At 52.3% G+C, this 25529-nt stretch overlaps 1 protein-coding gene across 1 annotated transcript; it reads left to right on the forward strand.

Annotated features, from left to right (window-relative positions):
- Positions 1 to 924: 924 nt before the first annotated feature.
- OBP2B (odorant binding protein 2B) lies at positions 925 to 4556 on the forward strand. The gene is given in 7 exon segments (NM_213856.2): positions 925 to 1039; positions 1316 to 1446; positions 1819 to 1889; positions 2319 to 2429; positions 3117 to 3215; positions 3398 to 3424; positions 4392 to 4556. Coding segments are annotated over 6 exon segments (531 nt in total). The 5' UTR covers positions 925 to 946; the 3' UTR covers position 3424; positions 4392 to 4556.
- Positions 4557 to 25529: the final 20973 nt, after the last annotated feature.

Consider the following 25529-nt stretch of genomic DNA (forward strand, 5'->3'; position numbering starts at 1 on the left):
TTCAGCTCCAATCGCCTGTCTGTGCTTCTCTTCCATCCTGATTTCGTGCATGTGTGTGCATGTGTGTGTGTGTCTGAACACGTGTGTGTGTGTGTCTGAACACGTGTGTGTGTGTGTCTGAGTGTGCGTGGGTCTGTATATGTGTATAAGTGTGTGTATGTTCTGAGTGTGTGTCTGAGCCTGAATGAGCGTGTATCTGAGGGTGTATGTGTCTGTGTCTGGATGTGTGCCTGAGCGTATCTGGGTAGGTGTGTGTGTCTGGTGTGTCTGAGTGTGTGTGTGTCTGAGCGTTCCTATCTGAGTAACGTGTGTTTGTGTGTCTGAGCGAGTGTGTGTGTGTGCGTGTGCGCGAGGTGCATGTTGGGCACACACGTGTGTACATATACGTATATTCTGTACCCGCTGTCTCGTTCTTCCCCTACATCCGTGTGTGGAGCAGGGTGTATGTTGCGGTGCCTACTTGCTGCACACTTGGGAGGAGTATAGGCCTCCCCTTACATACATGGTCACGTGCACACGGTAGGTCTCTTTTCCAGTCCTGAAGCTGAGGCTAAGCAGCCGCCCAGGGAACCCTCTCTGATCCAAGCCTCGTCCTGCCTGGCAGCGAGCACCTCGGCCCGGCCCCGGCACCGTGTGGCTCCCTCCCAGACCCTCTTCGAGGAAAGGTGCCGCCTGCGAAGATGCCGCCTGCGAACCCCTCCCTCTAGACGGGCAGCGCCGGGATGTGGCCCTCAGGGCTGAATGAGTGTCGTTTAGCCGCATCTGACAACGCTGACCTTTAAGCAGAATTAGCCAGTCTGTGACCAGGAAGGGATTGGCCGATGCCCTGTGCCAAGTTCCGTGGGGACCCAGGGCCCAGGGCTATAAAGGGCGGCCGTGGGAGGGCCAGCCCAGCGATCCGGAGCCCGGGAGCGGCCTGTCCTGTGGTTGTGAGCCCAGACCCCGGATGATGAGGGCCCTGCTCCTGGCCATTGGCCTCGGCCTCGTTGCTGCCCTGCAGGCCCAGGAGTTCCCGGCCGTGGGGCAGCCGCTGCAGGATGTGAGGCTCAGAGGGGGCGATGGGGCAGGGGGGCGGCAGGGAGAGGCACGAAGCCCACCCCGGAGGCAGTGGTCAAATGGAGCCACAGGGGCCTGAGCCAGACCGGGCCAGGGTGCCACTCTGGGTGGGTCTGGCCAGGGTGCTGGGCGTTGGCGGGGGGAATGGTGGCTGGGAAACACAGCCCGAGCTCCAGCCCCCACGGGGTGGGGCAGAGTCTGGGGCTGCAGAGTCGGGGTAGGGGATCAGCCGGAGCCTGATGGGAGGGCCTTTCTCCAGCTGTTGGGGAGATGGTATCTGAAGGCCATGACCTCGGACCCGGAGATTCCCGGGAAGAAGCCCGAGTCGGTGACCCCCCTGATTCTCAAGGCCCTGGAGGGGGGCGACCTGGAAGCCCAGATAACCTTTCTGTGAGTGTCGCCTCCCGCCTTCCCCTCCCCGCACCAGGAGGGCGGGGGTCTCTGGGGTGTCCTTCTCAGCCCCTTGTGTGACACTTAGCCCTGGACAGCTCTGGGGGGAACCGTCCTAGAGGGGACAGACCCCGGATGAGACCCTGTGGGTGGGAGGGCCAGTGCTGGGAGACCCAGGCAACTGCCACATGCCAGCTGATGCCTGGCCTGGAGGTGGCTGACACGCCATCGTCCCTCCCCCCTCCCCCCCGGGCTACCACGGACCCCAGGCTGCCTGTGGCTGCTGGGCCAGGGGGACCGGAGCCGGGGCTGGGCCGGGTCTCCAAGGTGGGTGACCCCCAGGCAGCATCACACGTGGCTTCTGTGTTCCAGGATTGACGGTCAGTGCCAGGACGTGACACTGGTCCTAAAGAAAACCAACCAGCCCTTCACGTTCACGGCCTGTGAGTCTCGGGGCCCTGGCCGGGGGCAGGGGTGGGGGCGGCCAGCGAGTTTCTGGGACGGTCTTGCAGCCTGAGGAGCCCTACTGCTTTCTGACCCTATTAAATGCCACCCTCTCCTCCCACTGGTCCATTTGCCTTGATGATATGAACCCCCGACGCCAGGCGTGACGGATTTGCCCTCGGGGGGACTGGTTTGTCCCGAGCTCCAGCTGGGGGTCATAGCTGTGCCAGGTCAGGCCCAGGAGCAGAGCCTCTTTGAGCCCCCCTCCCCCGCTGTCACCGCCGGTTGGGGTGTGACCACCTCTCCAGTGTGGGCTCTCCCGGGACGTGGGGGCCCCACAGCCTGGGGGGTCGGCTGGGGTGGAAGCCCGGGGCACGTGCCCCGGGAGGGTCCTGGGCTTGACCGGGACCGTGGCCCGTCCTCCGCAGATGACGGCAAGCGCGTGGTGTACATCTTACCGTCCAAGGTGAAGGACCACTACATTCTCTACTGCGAGGGTGAGCTGGACGGGCAGGAGGTCCGCATGGCGAAGCTCGTGGGTGAGCATCCTGCATCCCCGCCCCCGCAAACCCCTGCCTCCTCCCCGTGCTTCCTGCTCTCAGGAGAAGCCCCTGGAGGAAGCCCTCATCCCCACCCCCCACCCCCCAGGCTCAGTCTCAGCACGGAACACCGGAAGTGCTGTGAGCACGGGGACCCCACGTCACAGTGTCACGGGCGGCCCACATGCTCACAGGGCAACTCGCAGCGTCACCCACAGCCCTGTTCCTTTTGGGGGTCTCCCTGGGGGAGCCTGCCCTGGGAGGAAATCCCAGCTCCTGGGGCTTAATTCCAGGGAGGAGCCTCAAGGAGGCATCAGAGAGACAGGACTGTCCCTGATGGCAGACTAGAGGCGCCGAGCAGGTCACCTGAGCGCCTGTGGTGGCCAAGAGCCATGTCAACGTCGGTCCAAGGGGGACTGCATGGACCTGGGGGGCCTGGAGGGAGATGCGCCCCCTCTGAGGCTGGGCAGGTCCTTACACCCAGGGAGAAGTCCAGGTGTGTCCACTCCTGGCTCAGCGGCCCTGAGGTCCAGAGGCTCCTGGGCCTACCTCTCCAGCCAGCTCTCCTCCCAACCAAGGGCCCTCGGGGTCCAGCCCCACCCTGGCACCATCACTCCCCAGGCTGGATGGAGACGCCTGAGCCTCCCCCTTCCCCCCTCCCCCTCCATCTCTTGGTTTCATCAACAGGAAGAGACCCAGAGAACAACCCAGAGGCTTTGGAGGAGTTCAAGGAGGTGGCAAGAGCCAAAGGGCTAAACCTGGACATCGTCAGGCCCCAGCAAAGCGGTAGGAAGGACACCTGTGCCTGGTTTTGCCTGGTCCCCCTCAGTGGACCCATCAGGGCCACTTGGCTGGGCCATGTGCCTTTGATGGGGCTTTGTCCTTCCTGGGGTCGTGGGAAATGTTGGCTGATGGGGGCGGGGGGCCGGACCGAAGGATTCCCTGAACCACGTTTCCCTTTTCTACAGAAACCTGCTCTCCAGGAGGGAACTAGGGTAAGTGAACAGCTATAGAGGACGCTCGAGGAAATCAAAGCCTTGGGGACCATGGGACCTGCAGAGGCCACATGGTTGATCCCCCTCCCTGCTCCCACCTGGGCAGGAGACCCCACCTGGGCCAGGCAGGTGGCGTGTTTGCTCCTGGGCTCATCCTTGCACCTGGGCATCACTGTCAGACTCCGTCTCACAGTGTAAGTCCTGGGTGGTTGGAAAATGCTTCCTTTTTCTTTCTTTCTTTTTTTTTTTTGGTCTCTTTGGGGGCCATACCCACAGCGTATGGAAGTTCCCAGGCAGGGTAGGGGTCCAATTGGAGCTGCAGCTGCCGGCCTATGCCACAGCCACAGCAATGCCAGATCCGAGCCACATCTGCAACCTACACCACAGCTCACGGCAATGCCAGATCCTTAACCCATTGAGCGAGGCCAGGGATCGAACCCACGTCCTCCTGGATACTGGTTGAGTTTATTGCCACTGAGCCTCAATGGGAACTCCTGGAAATGCTTTTTGAGTGAGCTGTCCATGGGTTGGGTGCAGGTGGGAAGACATCTGCCTCCCAGAACGTCCCCCAGGTGCTTGCCGGCAGGTGTGAAACCCCTCCTCAGCCCTAAAGAGTCACCATGACTCTGTTTACCCGATGAGCTGCTTAAAAGATCCCGAGCTAAGGCTCCTCGCATGCGATACTTCTGACTTCCGGGTCCCTTACCGGCTGCACATCCTGTTGGGATCTGGAGCTTCAGCAACTTGCCCAAGGTTACCTGCCCAGGTGTGGGCAGAGCCTGAGTCCAGAGCCGGGTCGTGTTCTTCCTTTGCCCTGTCAGCCTGGAGCCCCATCACAGGTGGCCTTGGGGCGTCGGGGCTGCCTGCAGGAAGGTCCCCTTTTGCTCAGAGCCAAAGGACAGAGCCTGAGAGAGCCCTGCCCTGCCCCTGCTCCCTCCCGGCCCCACTGACCCTCCCTCCTTTCCAGGGCGGGGCACCAAGGCTCCACGCAGCCCTGGGGGCACCACCAGGACCCTCCATCCTGCAGGACGTGGAAGGAGTTCCAGCCTCAGGCCTGGCCGCCCCCTCCTGCCCCCCCCAGCCTCCTTCCCCCCTCCTGGTTCCACATAAAGAGCTTCAGCACCCCCAGTGACTCTGCCTGTCTGTGGGGTCCTGCAGGTGGGCTGGGACAGGGAGGGGTGTGGAAGCCAGGGTGGGACCGCGGGAGGAGCCACTGATGTCTTCAGGCTCCTGAGGTGAGCGTGGGGCAGGCGCAGGGCTGCGGCTCTGCCCGCTGTCCCTGGGGGTCTCCGCAGGCCTGCGGCTGGAGGAGCTCACGGCCTGGTGGCTGTGTGGGCAGGGCGCGGAGCTGCAAAAGCAAGACCTGTCCCTCTCAGAACAAGGTGAGCCCTGGTCCATGTCTGCACAGGCTGGACAGGTGACAGGGAGGGGGACATCAGCTCCGAGCAGGGGTGCGGCTGGGTTGAGCCGGGGCATTGAAACTCCTGCCTCTGGGTGCCTCCTCCCCAGGTCCGCGCCTGGGCAGGTGTGGGAGGGTGAGTTACCGCCCTGGGGGCCCATCCCTGCAAGCGAATTTCTTTGGACACCTTCCTGGGGATTCTCCGTGTTTTACACGATTGAAAGGGTCCCTGCTGGGGCGACATGGCCCAGCGACTCTCAGAGATGAGATGCCGAGCTGCACCGTTCACAACGCTGAGCACAGGGGCCTGCCAGGCAGGGCCACACAGGGGCTATGTGACACAGGGGCAGGGTGACCAGGGGCAGGGTGACACACGGGGACGGCTCATGTTTGCCCCACCGGCTCCCTGTGGACTAGCCACGGCGAGGACTCCAGGAGCTCTGGGGCACAGAGGCTGCCCTGCCCACTGCAAAGTCTCTGCAGGAGCAGGTTCGGCACAGCATCCGGGGAATACCTAGTGCGCAGGGAGGTGGCGGCACAGACCCGGAGCACAGAAACCTCTCCCTGCGGCCTGGACCTGCCTCCTGTCTCCTGAAAGGGTGCTGGGCCTGCCCCTTTCCTGCCCCGGGGAGGGCAGCTCAGAGCATCTTCTTGATAATCACGGGATCAAGCTGACACCGCCCGGTCGGTCCCCAGTGGGTGGGAGAGTGCATGGGGGAGGCACACCCTGGCCCAGACAGGCACAAAGACGCCTCTGTGAGGCCCCAGTGTCCACCCGTGGCTCTGGCCTCTGGCTGGGGTCAGCCCTGGGCCCCAGAAAGGCGCACCAAGCTTAGGTCCTGCTCTGTGGCCGGAAAGAGAAGGGGGCTCCTTGTTCAGAGAGAGCAGAGCTGTGGCCCCAGGAAAGTCCGCAGTGAGCGCCTCTTCTGATGTGACAGCTGTTGGGTTAGGTCTCACCCCAGACTCCTCTGGCCATTTGCCTGGAGGCACCCAAAGGTGACGGAGGAGATCCAGGCCAGGTCAGGCCCCTCTGGGATCCCACCCAGCAGCCCTGGGTCCCCTCCCCCTGGGTGTGGGAGGATTGATGTCAGGAGGGCCTGCAGTGACATCAGGTGAGCAGGCCAGTGAGAGGCCAGAAGCCTGGTGGGCTGACCATGTTCACCCCCAGGTCAAGGTGGCTGGACGGGGCGTGGAGAGCGGGGGCAGTGCCCATCTGCCCGAGGTTTATCCCAGGTCCTGGAGATGGGTCTCACTGCAGCCCTGGGCCTGATCTGGGAGTGGAAGGGTCAGTGGGCAGCAAAGCATCCCCTGACTCCACAGGAGACCAGCAAAGAGCTGGTTGACGGGGACACACACCATTTTTTGGAGAGAAGGCCTGAGAGGCCAGCACAGGCTGCGTGTGGGGGCCTGGAAGTGGCCTGGGAAGGCCACTCGCCCCAGCTCCTGCAGGACACCCCGAGGCAGCTCAGAACCCACCAGCCCTGAGAAGAGACTCATCACCTGGACGGACTCCTCCGGGAGACCTAGAGGCAAGTCAGGACCCCCCAGCCCTGCAGCAAGAGCCATCACCTGCACTTGCACCTGCACCAGCTCCTCCGGGAGGCCCAGGGCAGCTCAGGCCCCGCCAGCCCTGCAGGGGGAGCCCGCGGGCACCACGCTCAGGGCCGGCTCCCCAGCCACACTGTCAACCCCCAGTCCCCCACCAGAACTTTCTGTCCCCTTCCCTGTTATTGTTTGGGGTCTTCCCCCCCTAATTTCTGTTTTTCATTATACAATTTATATAGTGTCTTTTTTTGAGGTTTTAGATTGAAAAGAAGAAAATGAAGGCTTCTACTGAAACTATGGGCGTCGGGTGTACCCACCGCGCTGCGTAACCTCCGCGCCGTCAAGATGCAGAGCATTTGACTCCGAAAGGAAACCCGGCCAAGAGCACTCACTCCCTGCTCCTCCCTTCCTCGGATCCTGGCTGGCTTCTCTCTGTTCCTTTCCCTGTTCTGGATGTTTCCTATACACAGAACCATGCAATAGCTAGCTTTTTGCGAAGCCCACACATTTTAAGAGGGATTATTCATTTTCTTCTTTTTTTTCCCCTTTTCTTGGTTTTTTCAGGGCCGCACCTGCGGCATATGGAGGTGCCCGGGCTAGGGGTTGAATTGGAGCTGTAGCTGCTGGCCTACACCGCAGCCCACATGGGATCCAAGCCGCATCTGTGACCTACACCACAGCTCAGGGCAATGCTAGATCCTTAACCCACTGAGCAAGGCCAGGGATCGAACCTGTGTCCTCATGGATGCTAGTCAGATTCATTTCTGCTGAGCCACAATGGGAACCCCTGTGCTTTTTTTAAAAGAGCATCTTTCTTACTTGAAAGGAAATGTCAGATGAATTGGAGATGTACAAAATGAAGCCATTTCAGTAAATATGATCTCAGGGGAGAGACGCTGTTCTAAATGTGTCACCAAGATGACTTTTTTTTTTTGTCTTTTTGTCATTTCTTGGGCCACTCCCACTACATATGGAGGTTCCCAGGCTAGGGGTCGAATCGGAGCTGTAGCTGCCAGCCTTCAGAGCCACAGCAACGCAGGATCCAAGCTGCATCTGCAACCTACACCACAGCTCACGGCAATGCCGGATCCTTAACCCACTGAGCAAGGCCAGGGATCGAACCCGCAACTTCATGGTTTCTAGTTGGATTCGTTAACTACTGCGCCACGACGGGAACTCCTTAAAGGTATCTCTTGATAAAAAGTTTTCAATTTTAATCATCTCCAATTTGTCATGATTTTTAATTTATTTTTTGTTTGTTTGTTTTTGTCTTGTTAGGGCCATACCTATGGCATATGGAGGTTCCCGGGCCAGGAGGTGAATCAGAGCTACAGCTGCTGGCCTACACCACAGCTCATGGCAACGCCAGATCCTTAACCCACTGAGGGAGGCCAGGGATCAAACCTGTAACCTCACAGATCCTAATCGGATTTGTTTCCACTGCACCACTATGGGAACTCCTCTCATGATTTTTTAAAATAGTCAGTATATGTTGTTTAAGAAAAGGTTGCCTGTCCAAGATCCTGGGAATATTTTCCTAAGGTATATATTACTATTGTTTGAAATTTTCACACTTATATCTCAAATCCACCTGGTAGTGGTTTCTATTTGGGGTGTGATATAAGAACAAAGATGAATTTTTCCCTATGGATGCAGGTGGATAAGAAGGGGACCCTGGGAAATTTACTCAGAGGTACAATCCCCCAGTGCTCTGAAAACCTCTGACACAAAATGCCCACATGAGTGAGTCTGTGCTGGACTTTAAGTGGAATCAAATATCATGTACTCTTTTTTATTGTGACAAAAATCATAACACTTAATTTACCATTTTAACGATTTTAATTGTACAGTTCAATATGCCACAGCCACAGCAACGCCAGATCCCAGCCACATCTGGGACCTACACCATAGCTCACGGCAACGCCAGATCCTTAACCCACTGAGTGAGGCCAGGGATTGAACCTGCGTCCTCATGGATGCCAGTCAGATTCGTTTCCGCTGCACCACGATGGGAACTGACAGTTCCATAGTTTTATGTGTATTTACATTGTTGTAAAACAAATCTCCAGAGTACTGAATCTTGCAAACCTGAAGCTCGGTACCCTAAGCATCAGGCCACCTTTACTCCTGCCCCCAGCCTGCCAGGAACCACCGCTCTAGCGCCCATTTCCAAAAGCAAGACTACTTTCCACGCAACCTGGAACTGAAGTCACACCCTGTCTTCAAGGCATGGGCTTATTTCATTTAGCAAAATGCCCCCATGGGTGCATCTGTCAGGATTTCCTTCCTTTTTATGGGTCAATAATACCACGTTTTGTCTACCCACTCAACATGGTGGACATTGCGTTGCTTCCACCAGCTCCGGCGTTAAAGCGAGCTCCAGCTTGAACCCCACAGCTAAGACCATTTCTGCCACCAGCTCTGGCATCATTCCCAGAGTTAGAGCCAGCCCCAGTATTAGAGCCAATTCTACAAGCAGCTCCGGCACGACTGCGAAAGGCTGTGCTCTTTTCCTGTTTCAGGCAAGTCACATGGAAGGGCAGGTTGGCGAGATTTCCCGCTCCTGTTGAGTCAGTACCACGTCAAGATCTAGCGCTCATCCGGCTCCAGCACTAGGCTAGTACAATTCTGCAGACACAGCTACGGAACTGAAAGCAGCCCTGGGGCTAGAGCATGTCTAACATTGGCTGTAGTGCCACCTTCAGCTGCAGCCCCAGAGCTGGCGCCTACTACACAAGCAGTTAGAGCAGCAACCTGGAGACATAGCCAGCTTCTGTACCTGGTCCAGGAGGAGAGCTAGAACCATCACAGGATTCCCTGCCATCTATGTAACTAGAGCAAAGCTAGAGTTACTCTGACCTACAAAGCCAGAGCCACCAAAAGCACCACAGTTTGCACCAACTGTGGATGAAAGTCAGGTCTGGCATCAACTACAGAACTAAAGCCCCCCGCCACCAGACACCTGGACCAGCTCCACCGTGAAAGCCTTTACAGTTGCTGGTTCTTGCACCAAATCTGGAAACAATGCCAGAGAATTAGAGTCAGCCTGAGAACGAGAGCCAATTCGAGGACCAGCTCTAGCACTACTCCCTGCGACAGAGCTAGTGGCAGCCCTAGCTCAGGCACAGCTCCTGGGCCAGTGCCAAGGCCAGAACCGACAGCATCTCCAGCCCCAGCCAGGGCATCAGCACCCTTGCTGGCACCACCTCCTGCATTGCCCTCAGCACCAGCGACCGAGCTCCAGCCAACACCAGCTCCAGGACCAGAGCTGCCTTTCACTTCACCCTTACTTTTCTCTCTTATATGACCTTTCGGTTGTCATATTTTGTGTTAAACTTCAGAGTCAATAAATCAGAGCCTTGTAATTATTTTAAATGGTACAATTCGGTGGCATTACCGACCTTCTCTACGCTGTGCACCTCACCCCCCAGTTCCAGACCTTTCCGCCACTCCAGGGGAAACCCGTCTCCATTAAGCGGTCGTGCCCCACTCCCACCCCCTCAAGGCCTGACAACCTCTAATCTGTTTCCTGTCTATGCATTCCCCTGTCCTTGCCCCGGGGCCCCCTCACGATTTCAGCTGACTCTCGCCTGTCCCTCCCTACAGAGGGAAGACCCGTGAAAATGCCAACATGTTCTAAGCTATGACCTCTGTCACTGACTGCGACTGTGTCCTGACAAAGATGACCTTCAGCGAAGGGGTGAAGGTCGGGCATGGAGCCAACTCTGCTCCCACCCCCCGCCCCGAAGCAGAAGGGACTCAAGATTGCCAAGGGCATCTTAGCACTGGCCAGTCGCATGGCTGCCCTCCCCAGCATCTCTCAGGCTAGGTCATTAAGCATTCATACACCGGAGTGACCAAGGTCAGGTGGGCACCTTCCCCCCAACCTGCCAGCCCAGGTCACCACCAGGCCCAGTTTCACTCTGAACCTCTCCTGCTGCTGGCTTGACGCCCGCCAGTCAACAGGCTGACCTGACCTCCCAGTGCCTTCTGACCTCTGGGATCCAAAGGACTAGCTGACTTTGCCAAGGAGAAGTGCCCATGGGCACGATGCCTTGTGCTCCTCCCAGGCACTGCCCTCTGTGCACTTTCCTCACAAGTTCCGAGGGCCACTCAGACACCCACTCACCCTGTGCATTCAACCACCGCAAAAGCAGCCCTTCCCCCAGTCACCAGGGCCCCAGCACACAGGTCAGGACCAGGGACAGCTCCCGCCCCAACCTCTGGGACCAGCTCAGGTGAGGCCAGACCTCTGCCCACGTGCGCTCACTGTGCGCTCCGCCGGCTCCTCAGCTTCAAAGAGGAGGAAACGGTATGAGCTTTGGCGCAGAGTCTCCTGATGTCCAGCAAAGCAAGGTGACTGCACCACCCCTTCTCCTTGGCAGCCCTGCCCAGACCCTCTGCTCCTGGTACCAGACACACCCACAAAAGGAGGCAGGACGCCCCAGGGCCTGAACAGAGCTTCTAGAAGCCCATGAGCTGGGCACCAGCCTGGGGGGGCCTGCAGGGTCCAGAGATTCTGCAGACTGGGCTGCTCCCCACAGTTACAGAAACTGACCTCCTCTTTGTGTGGTCCTCAAAGATCCGGCATCGGCTCGGCCCCGAGCATCACCTCCCCTCTTCTGCCTCAGCCACGCATCCACAAACTCTCTGTCTCAGGGGTCTGCCAGTCCAGCTCCTCGCTGCAGCTCTGCACCCAGCACGTGGGCAACACTGCTCCCTCGCATCAGCCGGGACACGCACAATAGCAACATGTGCTACAGCGTCCTCGTGACCTCGGCAGGCCGGGTGTCCTCTTGGTCCCCTCTCTCAGACCTCTCTGGACACAGACCTCTTTTGAACGGCTGCTTTGACAATGAGCTCAGCAGGGCCTTCCTAGCAGCATGCCCATCTCTGAGAGGGGCTGCCATAGGCCCCCACTGTACACAGGAGGAAACCAAGACAGGTCTCACCTAGAACCAGGACCAGCGCCAACAGCAACTGTAGAGTTCGAGGCAATGCCAGGTTCAGAGGACAGCCTGGCTGCCCCACTGGCTCTAGCATGAATTCCTATGTTAGGCCCCCTGACAGCACCTGCTCTGGCACCAGCTCCAGGGGTAGAAACAGCTCCACCATCAGCTCCAGCACCAAAACTAGAAGTAGGAACATCTCTAGTACCAGTCCGAACATGAACTATAGAGACAGAGGCAGATTTACTGCCAACTTCTGTGAAAACTCCAGTGATAGTTCTAGCACCAGACCTAGAATTAAAACCAGCTCTAACACTAGCTCCGCAACAGAGCCTGTGCAAGCCCAGAACCAACGTCAGCTGCCACAAGAGCTCTACCTCCAACACCAACGGTAGAAGCAGCTCAAGCACCACCACCGCCAGCATCCAGAGACAGGGACGGCTCTATAACCAACTCTGCTGTCAGCGCCTATCGCCAGCTCTAGAGCCAGGAGCTGCTCCAACACCAACTCCAGAGAAAGAACCAGAGTAAGTCTCAGAACCAGAATCAACTCCAGCTAGAATCTAGGCTCACCCCACCTCTTGCCCTGGAGCCAGCTCTGGAACCCGCTGCGGAGCTAGCTGATGCAGGCTACAGAGCAGGCATCAACACGAGCACCAGCTCTCGAGCTTCAGCCTGTTAGTTACCATCAGCACTGACAAGAAGCTCTGAACCCACCTCCAGCAGCTGCTCGTGAAACACCGCTATAGCAGCTCCAGAACCAGTCTTCCCATCCTCACCTGTGAAGGCATCCTTTTCCTGTTTTTCTGGGGTTTTTTTTTTTTTCATATATTTTATGGTTGCCTCTATTTTATGGGTTAACTTTGATGCAAAATAAAGTTTATCTCTTTAAACATATTTAACTATACAATCAGTGGCATAAACTACCTTTATTGTGCTGTGCACCACCACCACCATCTAGTTCCAGGGCATCTTCATCACTCCCAAAAGAAACCCCACACCCATTAAGCATTCACTTTCCATTCTCCACTCCCCCTACCCCCAATCTGGCACCTATCACTCTTCATGTCCCTATTGCTATAACCCTACGGTATGGGGCACCTTTTGTGTCTGGCTTCTTCCACTTAGGATAATGTTTTAGAGATCCAGGGGGTTGAACTTGTGCCACCTAGAAGACAACGCCATATCATCAACGCATTGTGCCACAGCAGGAACTTCTGCAGACAAAATCTATAAATATTTTATACCATTCTCTGGGTCTTCTTCATACACTCTTGAGATTGTTCCTTCATTCACAAACGTGTTTCAATTTGATGACGTCCAACTTATCTTTTTGTCTCGTGTACAATTGTGTCATATTAAATATACTCTTGCCAAATATGAGCGTATGAGGCTTAGCCCTGTATTTTCTTCCAGGATATGCTAAATTTGGGGTCTTAAGTTTAGCTCACTGCTCCATCTGGAGCTAATTTTATGTGGTGGGAGGTAAGGTTCCATCCTCACCCTGTCGCATGTGGGCATCCACTTCTCAGCATCATTTGTTGAAGAGACCGTTCTCTTATTAAATGACCTTGACATCCAAGTTCAAAAATCAATCGCTTGCTTTTACTTCTTGATTCTCAATTCTTTTTTTTTTTTTTTTTTTTTTTTTGGTCTTTTCTAGGGCCACACCCATGGCATATGGAGGTTCCCAGGCTAGGGGTCTAATCGGAGCTGTAGCCACTGGCCTATGTCACAGCCACAGCAATGCCAGATCCAAGCCACATCTTTGGCCTACACCACAGCTCAGAGCAATGCTGGCTCCTTAACTCACTGAGCGAGGCCAGGGATTGAACCCGAAACCTCATGGTTCCTAGTCGGATTCATTTCCACTGCACCACGACGGGAACTCCTTGATTCTTAATTCTGCTGATCTGTCATATCTAACTGCTCTTGCCAAACTTCTTTATGACATTGAAACCAAGAGGCAAAAGTGGGCATCACTGACTTGTTCCTGTTCTTCGGGAGAAAACTGCAGTCTTTCTCCACTGTGATGTACCTATGAGTTCTTCTTACAAACACCCATTGTTACGTGGAGGAAATGCTCTTCCATTTTATGGAGAACACGTACTATGAACAGGCTTGGTTTCTTCAAGTGCTTAAATGCATTCTTTGCATCAGTTGAGACGACCGTGTGTTTGTTATCATGCAGTGTATGACAATGATTAATTACATTCAACAGCCGTTTATTCCTGGGATAAATCATACGTGGTCCTGATGTAGACTCCTTTCAATGTGAGGCTAGATTTTGCCTGTCAGTGTTTTACAAAGGATTCCTGCATCTCCATTCCTAATGGATTTTGGCTCATAGACGTCTTTTCTTGTGAGGTCCCTGGAGTCAGGTTAATGTCAACATCACAAAATGAGTTAAAAAGTGTTCCCTCCTCTGGTACTTTTTGAAGAGTCTGGGAAGGATCAATCTTATGTCTTAAATGCTTGAGACAAGACACCAGTGAGGGCATCAGGTTCTGGGTTTTTCTTTGTTGGGAAGTTCTTATTACTGCTTCGGTTTATTTACTTATTACAGGTCTACTTAGGTTTTCCATTTCTTCTTCAGTCAGTTTCAGGAGTTTGTGTTTCTAGGAATTTATCCATTTCATCTATGTTAAGCAACTTATCGGCATCAAGCGGCCCCACATTTGTCAATTTTTTGTAAATTTTTTAAAAGAAAGAACTGTTGGTTTCATTGATCTTCTCCAGTGCTCCCCTGTTCCATTTATCTCTGCTCTAATTTTCATTATTTCCTTTGTTCTGCTAACTCTTTGGTTTACTTTGTTCTTCTTGGTCTAGCTAATCAAGGGTATCTTCTCACAGCCCCAAACAATAGTCAGCCACAGGGCCAGTCTCCCCATGACCAGGTTGTTGGACAGATAAGCAACTACAGACTGGCGTGGACCTGCTACCAGGGCACCCCCAGAATACAGCTTCACCTGAACCTCTCCTGCCCCCAGGCTTTGATGCCTGCCCATCAACAGGCTGACCTGGCCTCTCACAGACCCTTGCTGAATTCTGCAAGGGAGCACTGCCCATGGGCATGGAGCCCTACCCACCACCACCAGGCACTGCCTCTGTGTACTTCCCTCACACCTGTCCAAGTTTGGGTCACTGGTCCCTATGTCCACGGGCACCCAAGAGCATCCACCACCCAGCAGATCTGACAACAGCAAAGCCTGCCCTTCCGTCCAGCCACCAGTCCCGCATCTTGGAGCCCAAGACCATCGGAAGCTCCATTTCCAAGTTCGGAGACAGCAGTGAAGGGGAAACCCTGAACTCGGCAGTTGGGAAACTGCCCACACGCTCAGTGTGCACTCCAGCCCCAAGGTGGAAAGGATGGACTTGAGCTTGTCCACGAGTCCCCTGATGGCCAGAGAAGGATGACGACTGCCCCACCCCTTCTCCCTGACAGCCCTTCCCAGTTCCAGGGCATCTCACTCCATACCCAAAGGGCACCAAGGAGCCCCAGTTTCTAGATGCCCTGGAAGTCGGATGCCAGCACCCGGTGCCCTGCAGGGTTTGGGCTCTGCTGCTCTTCCACTCCTCAGGTCCCGGGAGGCGACATCCTCATCATCTCCAGAGACGCCAGGCATCAGCTGGACCTCAGCTCGGCCTCCAGCAGCACCTCCTCCTCTTCAGCCTCCACCATGTCCATGGAGCATCGGGCACACGAGGGATGTGTCTCGGGGTCTGCCTCACAGCCCCTCACCATCACTCTCCACCCAGCAGGTGGACGGCGTTGCATCATCTGTGCAGCCTGGACATGAGAACAGCAACGTGTACAGGGGCTTCCTGCTGACCTGGGCGGGCGGGTGTCCCCTTGGTCCCCTCACTCACATCTCTCTGGGTACAGACCTCACCCCGACAGCTACTTTGACAAGGAACCCTGTCTGGACCCTCCAGGCAGCATGCCATGCCTGAAAGGAGGCAGATGCCACCACAGCCCCCGTTATGCACGGGTGGAAACCAAACCATCATCCGGTTTGGTTTTGGGGAACCCTTACGTGGTGGTGACCCTTATGCTCCCTCCAAATCCAGGAGGCTATGGATCTGATAAGAAAACCCATGTCCTGTCCCCGATCCCCTTCTAACCAACAGTGACCCTGACTCTGCCTGGCACTCAGAGCCCTGTGCTGGGTGGTCCAGAGTCCTCCCCCCGGTGCACCCTTCACCCCCCCCCCCACCAGCCTCCCTAGGACTTTTATTCCTCAGAGAGCCTGCCAAGCCCTTGCTCCCTCAGAGCCCCCTGCCTGCAGTGCCCCCACAGCCCCCCACCAGGACAGACTCACCTCCAAGCCTGGGCTCAGAGGCCACCTTCTCTGGCTCCTGTGCAGGCCCAGCCTTTGGGGTCAGATTGATCTGAGGTAAAAACCACAGGGGCCAGGTCACAGCCCTGTGACAGGCAAGCCCATGTGGTGACTCTCAGAGCCTCAGTTTCCTCCCTTGAGAATGGGGTCGTCGACTCTGACCCCAGAGGGCTTTGGGGGGACTAAGGTTGGGAGAGGAACGCACCCAAAGTGATGGATTCAGGGGGTTGCCTGGCTGGGGGCGCCCAACACAGAAAAGGCCCCTGGAAGTCAGCGCGGGGCCCAGTGAAGGTGAACAGCGATGACTCTGAGTCCCCCGTTCCCAGCCAGATTCAGTCACTTAGGGCTGAGCAACCCTGGGGGCTGGGGCCACTGTTCATGCACAAAGTGGGGTGAAATCACTGGAGGCCAGAGGGCTGGCCAGTAACAGTAACCGCCCCCAACCCTCGCCCTCAGGGCTGGGGGGGCCCCTCCTCCTGTGGCTGCCTCCGAGGCTCTTATGCTGCCCGGGGGCTGCAGGGACAGGCCCATCCCCCAGTCCCCCCAGGAAGACAAGGAAAAGGGACGCAGAGGAGAAGGGGACAGAGCAGTCTGTCCTTTCGTCTGGAGTAGATTCCAGCCATGCACCGAGCCGGACCCAGGGCCGAGTCTGGGGTCCAGGACAGCAGGGCGGGGGTATATTCGATGACTTTCCTGTCTTCAGATGGCAACCCACCTGGCCAGCACCCTGCAGCCTGCCTGCATGGGTGGCGGGTGATCTGGGCCTCAGGGGATGTGGGGGGGGGGTCGCGGAACAGTTGGACGGGGCCGCTCCACAGGACCAGCCGCGCGGAGAGCCGTTGGGTGTGCCGCGCGTGCGCTGCAAGACCGGGTCACGTGCACGCGCCAGCGCAGGACCCGCGTGATCCGCAGCCTTGGACTCAGGCCGGGATCCTCCGAGCGAAGGCCCGAGGGCTTGCGGGAGGCAGGAAAGTGCACCCCGGAGCGGATATCTGCACTGCCCAACCAGGATGGAGCCCCTGGACCACGTCCATGCTGAGCTAGAATGAAGCAGCTCCCTGCCAACCGCTCACGGCACAGTTGGGAAACTCATGAGAACTCGGGTTTGATCGCTGGCCTCACTCAGTGGGTTAAGGATCCAGCCTTGCCGGTGAGCTGCGGGGTAGGTTGCAGTCGCGGTTGGGATCCTGCATTGCCGTGGCTGTGCTGTAGGCCTGCAGCTGCAGCTCCGATTTGACCCCTAGCCTGGGGCCTTCCATAGGCCTTGGGTTCAGTCCTAAAAGGACAAAAAAGGAAAAAAAAAAAAGAAAAAGAAAAAAAGAAAGAAAAGAAAATCCCTGCTCTTGAGCTGCGATTATGTACCTGACACTATGCTAGATTTTTGGCACAACTTCTCATCTATGAGAAAGATACTGTTGTCACCCCCACCTTACAAATGAGGAAACTGAGGCCCCCAAAGGAAAGCAGCATGCCCAGGGCCCAGATCTGGCTGACTCCCCTTGTCCCTTCCCTACCCAGGTCCCAGGGCTGTTTTCCCACGAATGCAAACAGCAAGGCAATAGGGAACAGAGAATTTGAAGACAGCTACGGTTCAGTGCACTACCAGAGGGTTTTATGTCAATTCTTTTAAAGTCATAATTTTTTTTTCACCAGGGATTGTGGATGGACCGTGAATTATGAATCCAGGACCATGAGATTTCTGACTGTGTGTGGCGGGGAGTGGCCAGACATCAAACCTCCGAAGTCATCACCTAGGCAAGACTCTTCCAGAAAACACCATGCATCACCACCAGCAACACCACCTTGTGGCTGATGGTGCAGGTGGAAGATGGATGCTGTCTGTTGGATGAGAGGACAGAAGGGGTGGGGCCGGGGTGACAAGGCATCTCCTTTGTCACCTTGGGCTGGAGGGAGCCCTATCATTGGGCGCCCCAACATTCGTTCACCACTAATGTCAATGTGATCAGTGACCTAGAAATTTCAAGAGACTCAATTCGAAAAAAAGCCCGCGCAGACGTACAAAAGAGTTTAATAATATAACCAGACGCATGATACGTAGCAGGGAACAGCACACCGCGGCCCGCGGGCCAAACCCATCCCACTGCCTGCTTTTAGAAATGAATTTTAATGTGAACGCAGCTGCACCCAATTGTAGAGGTACGGCTGATGGCTGCCTTTGCTCTCTAGCGGCAGAGGCAACTAGTTAGGACAACTAGTTAAGGTTGGGAGAGGAACGCACCCAGAGTGCGTTCTGACCCATAGTCCCCAAACAGTCACTCTTTGGCCCTTTGCAGGAAAAAAAAAAAAATTTGCTGACCCCGGCAATAGGAATAAAACAGACATTCGCAATAGCCGTAAAAACCATTACATGCCTAGAGATGAACTCACTAACCACAGGCAGTGCGGCTAAAAGAAAATCAGGGAGTTCCCGTCGTGGCGCAGTGGTTAACGAATCTGACTAGGAACCATGAGGTTGCGGGTTCAGTCCCTGCCCTTGCTCAGTGGGTCAAGGTTCCGGCGTTGCCATGAGCTGTGGTGTAGGTCACAGACGCGGCTCGGATCCTGTGTTGCTGTGGCTCTGGCGTAGGCTGGCAGCTACAGCTCCGATTCGACCCCTAGCCCGGGAACCTCCATATGCCGCAGGAGCGGCCCAAGAAATGGCAAAAAGACAAAAATAAATAAATAAATAAATAAATAAATAAATAAATAAATAAAAGAAAAGAAAATCAGGAGTTTCTGCTTTTAGTACTTTGAGTTCGGAGCTGACCCAGCCTCCTCCGTGATAACTGTACACTTTGGTCCAAATGTACCTTTACTCCCAAATCACCTGCAGGCTCAAGAAAGTGACCAGAGGTGAAGATTTGGAAGGAAACCTTCACCAGGAAAACAAGATGAGCACTAGGAGAGATTCCTTTTCTTTTCAGCTGTTAGCCTGAGGCCCGGCAACCGCAGGCAGCTGAAACTCAGTTAAAAAAAAAAAATTCACAGAGTTCCCTGGTGGCTCTGTGGGTTAAAGATCCGGCATTGTCACTGCTGTGGCTCTGGTTACAGCTGGGGCACGGCCTTGATCCCTGGCCTGGAAACTTCTACATGCCATGGGCATGCACAAAAAAAATATTCACAGTTTAGTGATTTGAAGAACAAGGAGGAGACAAGTTTGGGGTAATCACGGTGGCTGGAGACTGCAGGGGGAACTAGCAGAAGTGAAGCAGCAGAGAGAAGCAGCGCTGGATTCTGTGTACATCTTCAGCCCGTGTCTTTGGCCGGCTAGTGACCCACTCAGTGTGTGGGGCAGACTTCAAGCCACCAAGCTGATGCCAAGGGGATAACAGAATTTAGCTGCAGCCCACCACAGAGGAGACAGAGCTTGAAATGCGAAGCCAGCCAAGTTACGGCCTCCTAAAACAAGAGAATTAAGCTTTTCCTAAAGAATATAACAGAATCTGTCTCCACAGTGAAGCATCACAATGTCTAGAAGACAGTGCAGAATGAGCAGACAGAGGAGGAACAGGAAGTATGCCTTCCTGAGTCGGATGTGGGGAGGCAGGAGTAGGAGATGAATGACTTATCGGCATACGAGGCACATTGCAAAGGGTTCGCGGTGGAATCTCTGTGATAGGTATGTGACTATGCCCTGTACCGTTCCTGAGACGTTTTGCATGTTTCAAAGTTTTCAAAATAAAATGTTGAGGAAAAACAGATTGTAAAAATCTTTAAGTCCTGAAGGATTTGTAAATCTTTAAAAAAGATACGCAGAGTTCCCATCATGGCTCAGTGGTTAACGAATCTGACTAGCATCCATGAGGATGCAGGTTCCATCCCTGACTCAGTGGATTAAGGATCTGGTGTTGCCGTGAGCTGTGGTGTAGGTCACAGGTGTGACTTGGGTCCTGTGTGGCTGTGACTGTGGCGTAGGCCAGCACTACAGCGCCGATTTGACTCCGAGCCTGGGAACCTCCACAGGGGTGGCCCTAAAAAGCAAAAAAAAAAAAAAAACTGCAAGACTTTTATGGGGAAAAATGGTAAAGTTCTATTGAAAGACATTGAAGAAGGCCTAAATAAGTTTGTTATTGTTTGGGATATCCAGTATTGGACAGATATCACATAACGTAACACAAGATTCTTTTTTTTTTTTTTTTTTTTTTTTACCATTTCTAGGGCCACTCCCGTGGCATATGGAGGTTCCCAGGCTAGGGGTCTAATTGGAGCTGCAGCCACCGGCCTACGCCAGAGCCACAGCAACACAGGATCCAAGCTGTGTCTGCAACCTACACCACAGCTCACCGCAAGGCCGGATGCTTAACCCACTGAGCGAGGCCAGGGATCGAACCTGCAACCTCATGGTTCCTAGTCGGATTCATAAACCACTGAGCCACAACGGGAACTCCCACAAAATTCTGATTTAAAAGAAAAATCCAAAAAACCAGGCTCTTTTGTGCAATTTGACTAAAGAGTTTAAAAGTTAGATGGAAATGTAACAGGCCAAGAGCAGTCAAGATACTCTTGATAAACCAGGGAGAGGACTTGCCCAATCAGATACCATGATTTCTTTATAAATCCAGAGTAATAAAGATGAAGTGTTATTGCCACAAGGATAGACAAATAGACCATTGGCACACAGACTAGAGAGCCCAAAATCTGCCCAGGCACACGGGGACACTTGATACTAAGCAGCAGGTGATACTGCAAATCAGGAGGGGAAAGACTTTTCTTTTTTTCTTTTTATGGCCACACCTGTGGCATGTGGAAGTTCCCAGACTAGGGGTTGAATCGAAGTTGCAGCTGCCAGCTGATGCCTACGCTGGATCTGAGCTGCTTCTGTGACCTACTCCACCACTTGCGGCAACACCGGATCCTTAGCCCACTGAATGAGGCCAGGGACCGAACCCACATCCTCGTGGACACTGTGTCAGGTTTGTTTTTGTTTTTGTTTTTGTTTGTCTTTTTGCTATTTCTTGGGCTGCTCCCGTGGCATATGGAGGTTCCCAGGCTAGGGGACTAATCGGAGCTGTAGTCTCCGGCCTACACCAGAGCCACAGCAATGCGGGATCCAAGCCAACCTACACCACAGCTCACGGCAACGCCGGATCATTAACCCACTGAGCAAGGGCAGGGACCGAACCCGCAACCTCATGGTTCCTAGTCGGATTCGTTAACCACTGCGCCACGACGGGAACTCCAGTGTGTCAGGTTCTTAACCCACTGAGCCACAACGAGAACTCCGGGAAAGACTTTTCAATAAGCTTTCAAACACATTTTCAATAAGTGGTGCTCAGATAGCAGTTATTCCAGAGGAAGAAAAGTCAAACTGGGCCCTGTCATTAAAACTACACACAAGTCAATTCAAGTTGATTGAAGACTCAAGTGTGAGACAAAAACATAAAGCTTTGGAGGATAGCAGAGGAGGCTGTCTTCATGATTTCAAAGCAGGGGATGGTTTCCTGAATTTACGCACATTAAAAAAGTTAAGATCTGGCATTGCCGCATATGCAACGTAGGTCACAGCTGCAGCTCAGCTCTGATCCCTGGCCTAGGAACTCCATGTGGGGTGGCCGAAAAGGAAAAAAAAAAAGTTAAAATCCAACATAAAATCTGGAAGAAGGAGTTCCCCTTGTGGCTCAGTGGAAAAGAATCTGACTAGTATCCATGATGATATGGGTTCGATCCCTGGCCTTGCTCAGTGGGCTGAGGATCTGGCGTTGCCAAGAGCTGTGGTGTAGGTTGCAGATGCAGATCAGATCCTGTGTTGCTGTGGCTGTGGCATAGGCCGGCCTCATAGCTCTGATTTGACACCTAGCCTGGGAACTTCCATATGCCGCAGGTGTGGCCATAAAAATGACGATAACTAACTAATTAATAAAATTGAAAGGAAGCCTCTGCCTCCAGGAGAGAGAGGGAGAGTGGTAACAGAAACGAACAGCAGCACAGGGGTAGACTTAGGCAAAAGCAGTGTATAAAGCCTTAGCCAAAAATAAAAACAAAGAAAACCTTAGTTATGCCTTGAGGATATTATGCTGGCTGAAATAAGCTGACCACAGAAAGTCAAGTGCCATGTGATTCTACTTATCTGAGGTCCCCAGAATAGGCAAACTCATAGGGACAGAAAGTGGAAGGAGGGGGGTGCCAGAGACGTGAGTGGGCATGGGGAGTTAGTGTTTTGTGGGCACGGAGCTTCGGTTTTGCAAGATGAGCGCGGTTCTGGAGAGGGTTAGTGGTGATGGTCACCAACAACGTAAATACATAACACGACTGACCCGTACCCTTAAAAATCGTGGTGACCATGAAGTTTATGCTATGTGCATTTTACCGTAATTAAAATCAAAACTAAAAACTAAAAACCAAAGCCACACTCCTAGCTAAAGACGATGGACTCTGACTGGATAGAAGGAAGGATTCAGATTGCTTGGTGTTGAGCAGCTATCCTCTACCATAAGGTATTTTAATAATCCACGAGGCCAACAAAAACTCAAAGGATAGACAGTATCCAAATGATGCAGATCCCCCAGCTCAGGACCCTCCAATGGCTTCTCATCGTGTCTTTAATTGAGGGATAGTCGACGTACAATGCGATGCTACTTTCTGGTGCTCAATACGGTCATGCAAAATGTTTACAGAGTACGCACCACCGAAAGTTACTGTAAAAGACTGGCTATATTCCCTGCGGTGTATAACATAAATAAAACCAATGAGGAGTTCACTCATGGCGTGGTGGGTTAGGGGTCTGGCAGTGTTCCTGCAGAGGCTTGGGTTGCTGCTGTGGTGCCAGTTCGATCCCTGGCCTCGTAACTTCCACATGCCATGGGTGCAGCAAGAAAAGAAAGAAAGAAAGAAAGAAAGAAAGAAAGAAAGAAAGAAAGAAAGAAAGAAAGAAAGAAAGAAAGAAAGAAAGAAAGGAGGGAGGGAGGGAGGGAGGGAGGGAGGAAGGAAACAGAAACAAACTTAGAGAGCACAAACTAGTGGTTTCCAGTGGGGAGACTGGTGGAGGGAGGGGCAGGATCGGGTTAGGGGCTACAAGGTACAAACAGCTATGTTCAAAACAAAAGGCTTCTGGGAGTTCCCACTGTGGCTCAGTGGAAACAAACCCAACTAGTATCCATGAGGATGCAGGTTCGACCCCCCAGCCTCCCTCAGTGGGTGAAGGATCCAACATTGCTGTGAGCTGTGGTGTAGGCTGGCAGCTGTGGCTCTGATTCAACCCCTAGCCTGGGAAGGGCCATATGTTGCAGATGCAGCCCTAAAGGGCAAAAAAAAAAAAAAAAGTTGAACTTGAAAAGGGCTACACCAAGACACACTATAATTAAATTATCAAACGTCAAAGACAAAGAGAGGATTTTGAAGGCAGCCAGAGAAAAGTGAGTCATCACATACCAGGGAACCTCCATGAGACTATGGACAGATTTCTTAAAAGAAGTTTGCAGGCCAGGAGAGAATGGGATAATATATTCAAAAGTTGAAAGAAAAGACTGTCAGCCAAGAACACCACACCCAGAAAAATTCTCCTTTAGGAAAAGAGAGATCAAGACCCTCCCAAACAAACAAAAGTGAAGAGAGTTAATCACCATGAGACCTGCCTTACAAGGAATGGTAAAGGGCATTCCATTCTTCAAGCAGAAAGAAAAGGATATTAATTGATGCCATAAAAACATACTAATACAGGTATAAAATTCACAGATAATAGTAAACATATAATGTCAGATTCTCTAATAGTGTAGTAGAGGTGTGTAAGTCACTTACAATCCTAGTTTAAAAGTTGAAAACCAGGAGTTCCCACTGTGGCTGAGGTTTAGGACCAACTAGTATCCATGAGGATAAGGGTTCAATCCCAGGCCTCGCTCAGTGGGTTAAAGGATCCAGAAGTTCCCTCAGCTGCAGTGTAAACTGCAGACTTGGCTCGGATCTGGCATTGCTGTGGCCGTTACCATGGTTGTTGTGCAGGCCAGCAGCTGCAGCTTCACTTCGACCCCTAGCCCAGGAACTTCCATTCGCTACAGGTGTGGCCCTAAAAAGAAAGAAACAAGTTGAAAAACAAACATATTAGAAATAACCATAACTACCATAATTCTAAATGTATATATAAAAATGTGTAAATTGTAACATCAGTAACTTAAAATGTGAGAGGGAGAGAATTAAAAATATGTAAAGTGTATGTATGCTACCAAATTTGAGTTGTTATCAGCTTAAAATATGTTGTTATAAATATAAAATATTTTATGTGAGCCTCATAGTAATGACAAAGGAAAAATCTATAGTAGATATACAAAATATGATAAAGCAGTCAAACACAACTACAAAAAATGTATTGTCACAAAAGAAGAGAGCAAGATAAAAGGCAAGGGACAAAGGATCTGCAAAACAATTAACAAAATGACAAAAGGAAGTCCTTACCTATCAATAATTACTTTAAATTATTTTTAAAATAAAAAGATTAAACTGTCCAGTCAAAAGACATAGAATAGCCAAATGGCTTAAAATTAAAAAAAAAAAAAAGGATCCAACAATATGCTGCCTATAAGAGATTCATTTTGGCTTTAAAGACACACATAGACCAAGAGTGAAGAGATGGAAAAAGATATTTCAAGCAAATGGTAAAAGAACAGGTAGTATAATTATGTCAGACAAAACAGATTTTGAGCTAAAAATGATCAAATGAGACATGGAAGGTCACCATATAATGATAAACGTGTCAATCCATCAAGAAGCTATAACAATTATGAGTATTCACTCACACAACATTGGAGTACCTAAACATATAAAACAAAGCTAACAGAGCTAAAAAGAGAAATAAGCAACAATATAGTATTAGTTGACTTCAACATCTCACTTTCAAAACTGGATAGATTATATATAGAAACATACAGACTATCCCATCCAACAGCAGCAGAATATATTCTTCTCAGTGCATTTGGAACATTTTCTAGGATAGATCATATGTTAGGCCACAAAACAAGTCTGAGCAAACTTAAAAATATCAAAATCATGCTCAACATCTTTTCTGATCACATGATATCAAATTAGAAGTCAATAATGGAGAAAACTGAAAATTTCACAAATACATGAAAATTAAACAACACACTCCTGAACAACAGATCAAAGGAGATATCAAAAGGGAAATGAAAAAATACCTTGAGACAAGTGGAAAATGAAATGACAACATACCAAATCTTATATGATGCAGCCAAAGCATTTTAGTGACAAATAAACATTTGAAGTTAAGTGAAATTTATAGTGACAAATGAATATTTTTTAAAAGGAAAGGTCTCAAATACAAACCAAAGTTTACACCTCAAGGAACAAGAAAAAGAAGAACCAACTAAGCCTAAAGTAGCAGAAGGAAAGCTAATAAAGGTTAAGGCGGAAACAAATAAAATTGAGAACAGGAAGACAATAAAAAGAAACTAAGAACTGGTTCTCTGAAACAAACAAACAAAAATGGAAAAATTTTAGCTAGACTAACCAGGAAAAAATAAGAGGACTCAAATAAATAAAATTATAAAGAAGAAATATTACCACTGAAACCACAGAAATACAAAGGATTATAAGGGACAACTATGAAAAATGACATGCCAACAAATTTGACAACCTAGAAGAAGTGGGTCAATTCCTAGAAATATACAACCTACCAAGACTGAAGCATGAGAGTTCCCGTCGTGGCACAGTGGTTAACGAATCCGACTAGGAACCATGAGGTTGCAGGTTCGATCCCTGCCCTTGCTCAGTGGGTTAACAATCCGGCGTTGCCGTGAGCTGTGGTGTAGGTCGCAGATGCGGCTCGGGTCCCACGTTGCTGTGACTGTGACATAGGCCAGTGGCTACAGCTACGATTCGACCCCTAGCCTGGGAACCTCCATATGCCACGGGAGTGGCCCAAGAAA

Source organism: Sus scrofa, chromosome 1, assembly GCF_054392235.1.
Source record: "Sus scrofa isolate SSC_HxYL_T2T_F1_AM1 chromosome 1, Sscrofa_HxYL_maternal_Yorkshire_Landrace_v2.0, whole genome shotgun sequence".
Taxonomy (NCBI): Eukaryota; Metazoa; Chordata; class Mammalia; order Artiodactyla; family Suidae; genus Sus; species Sus scrofa.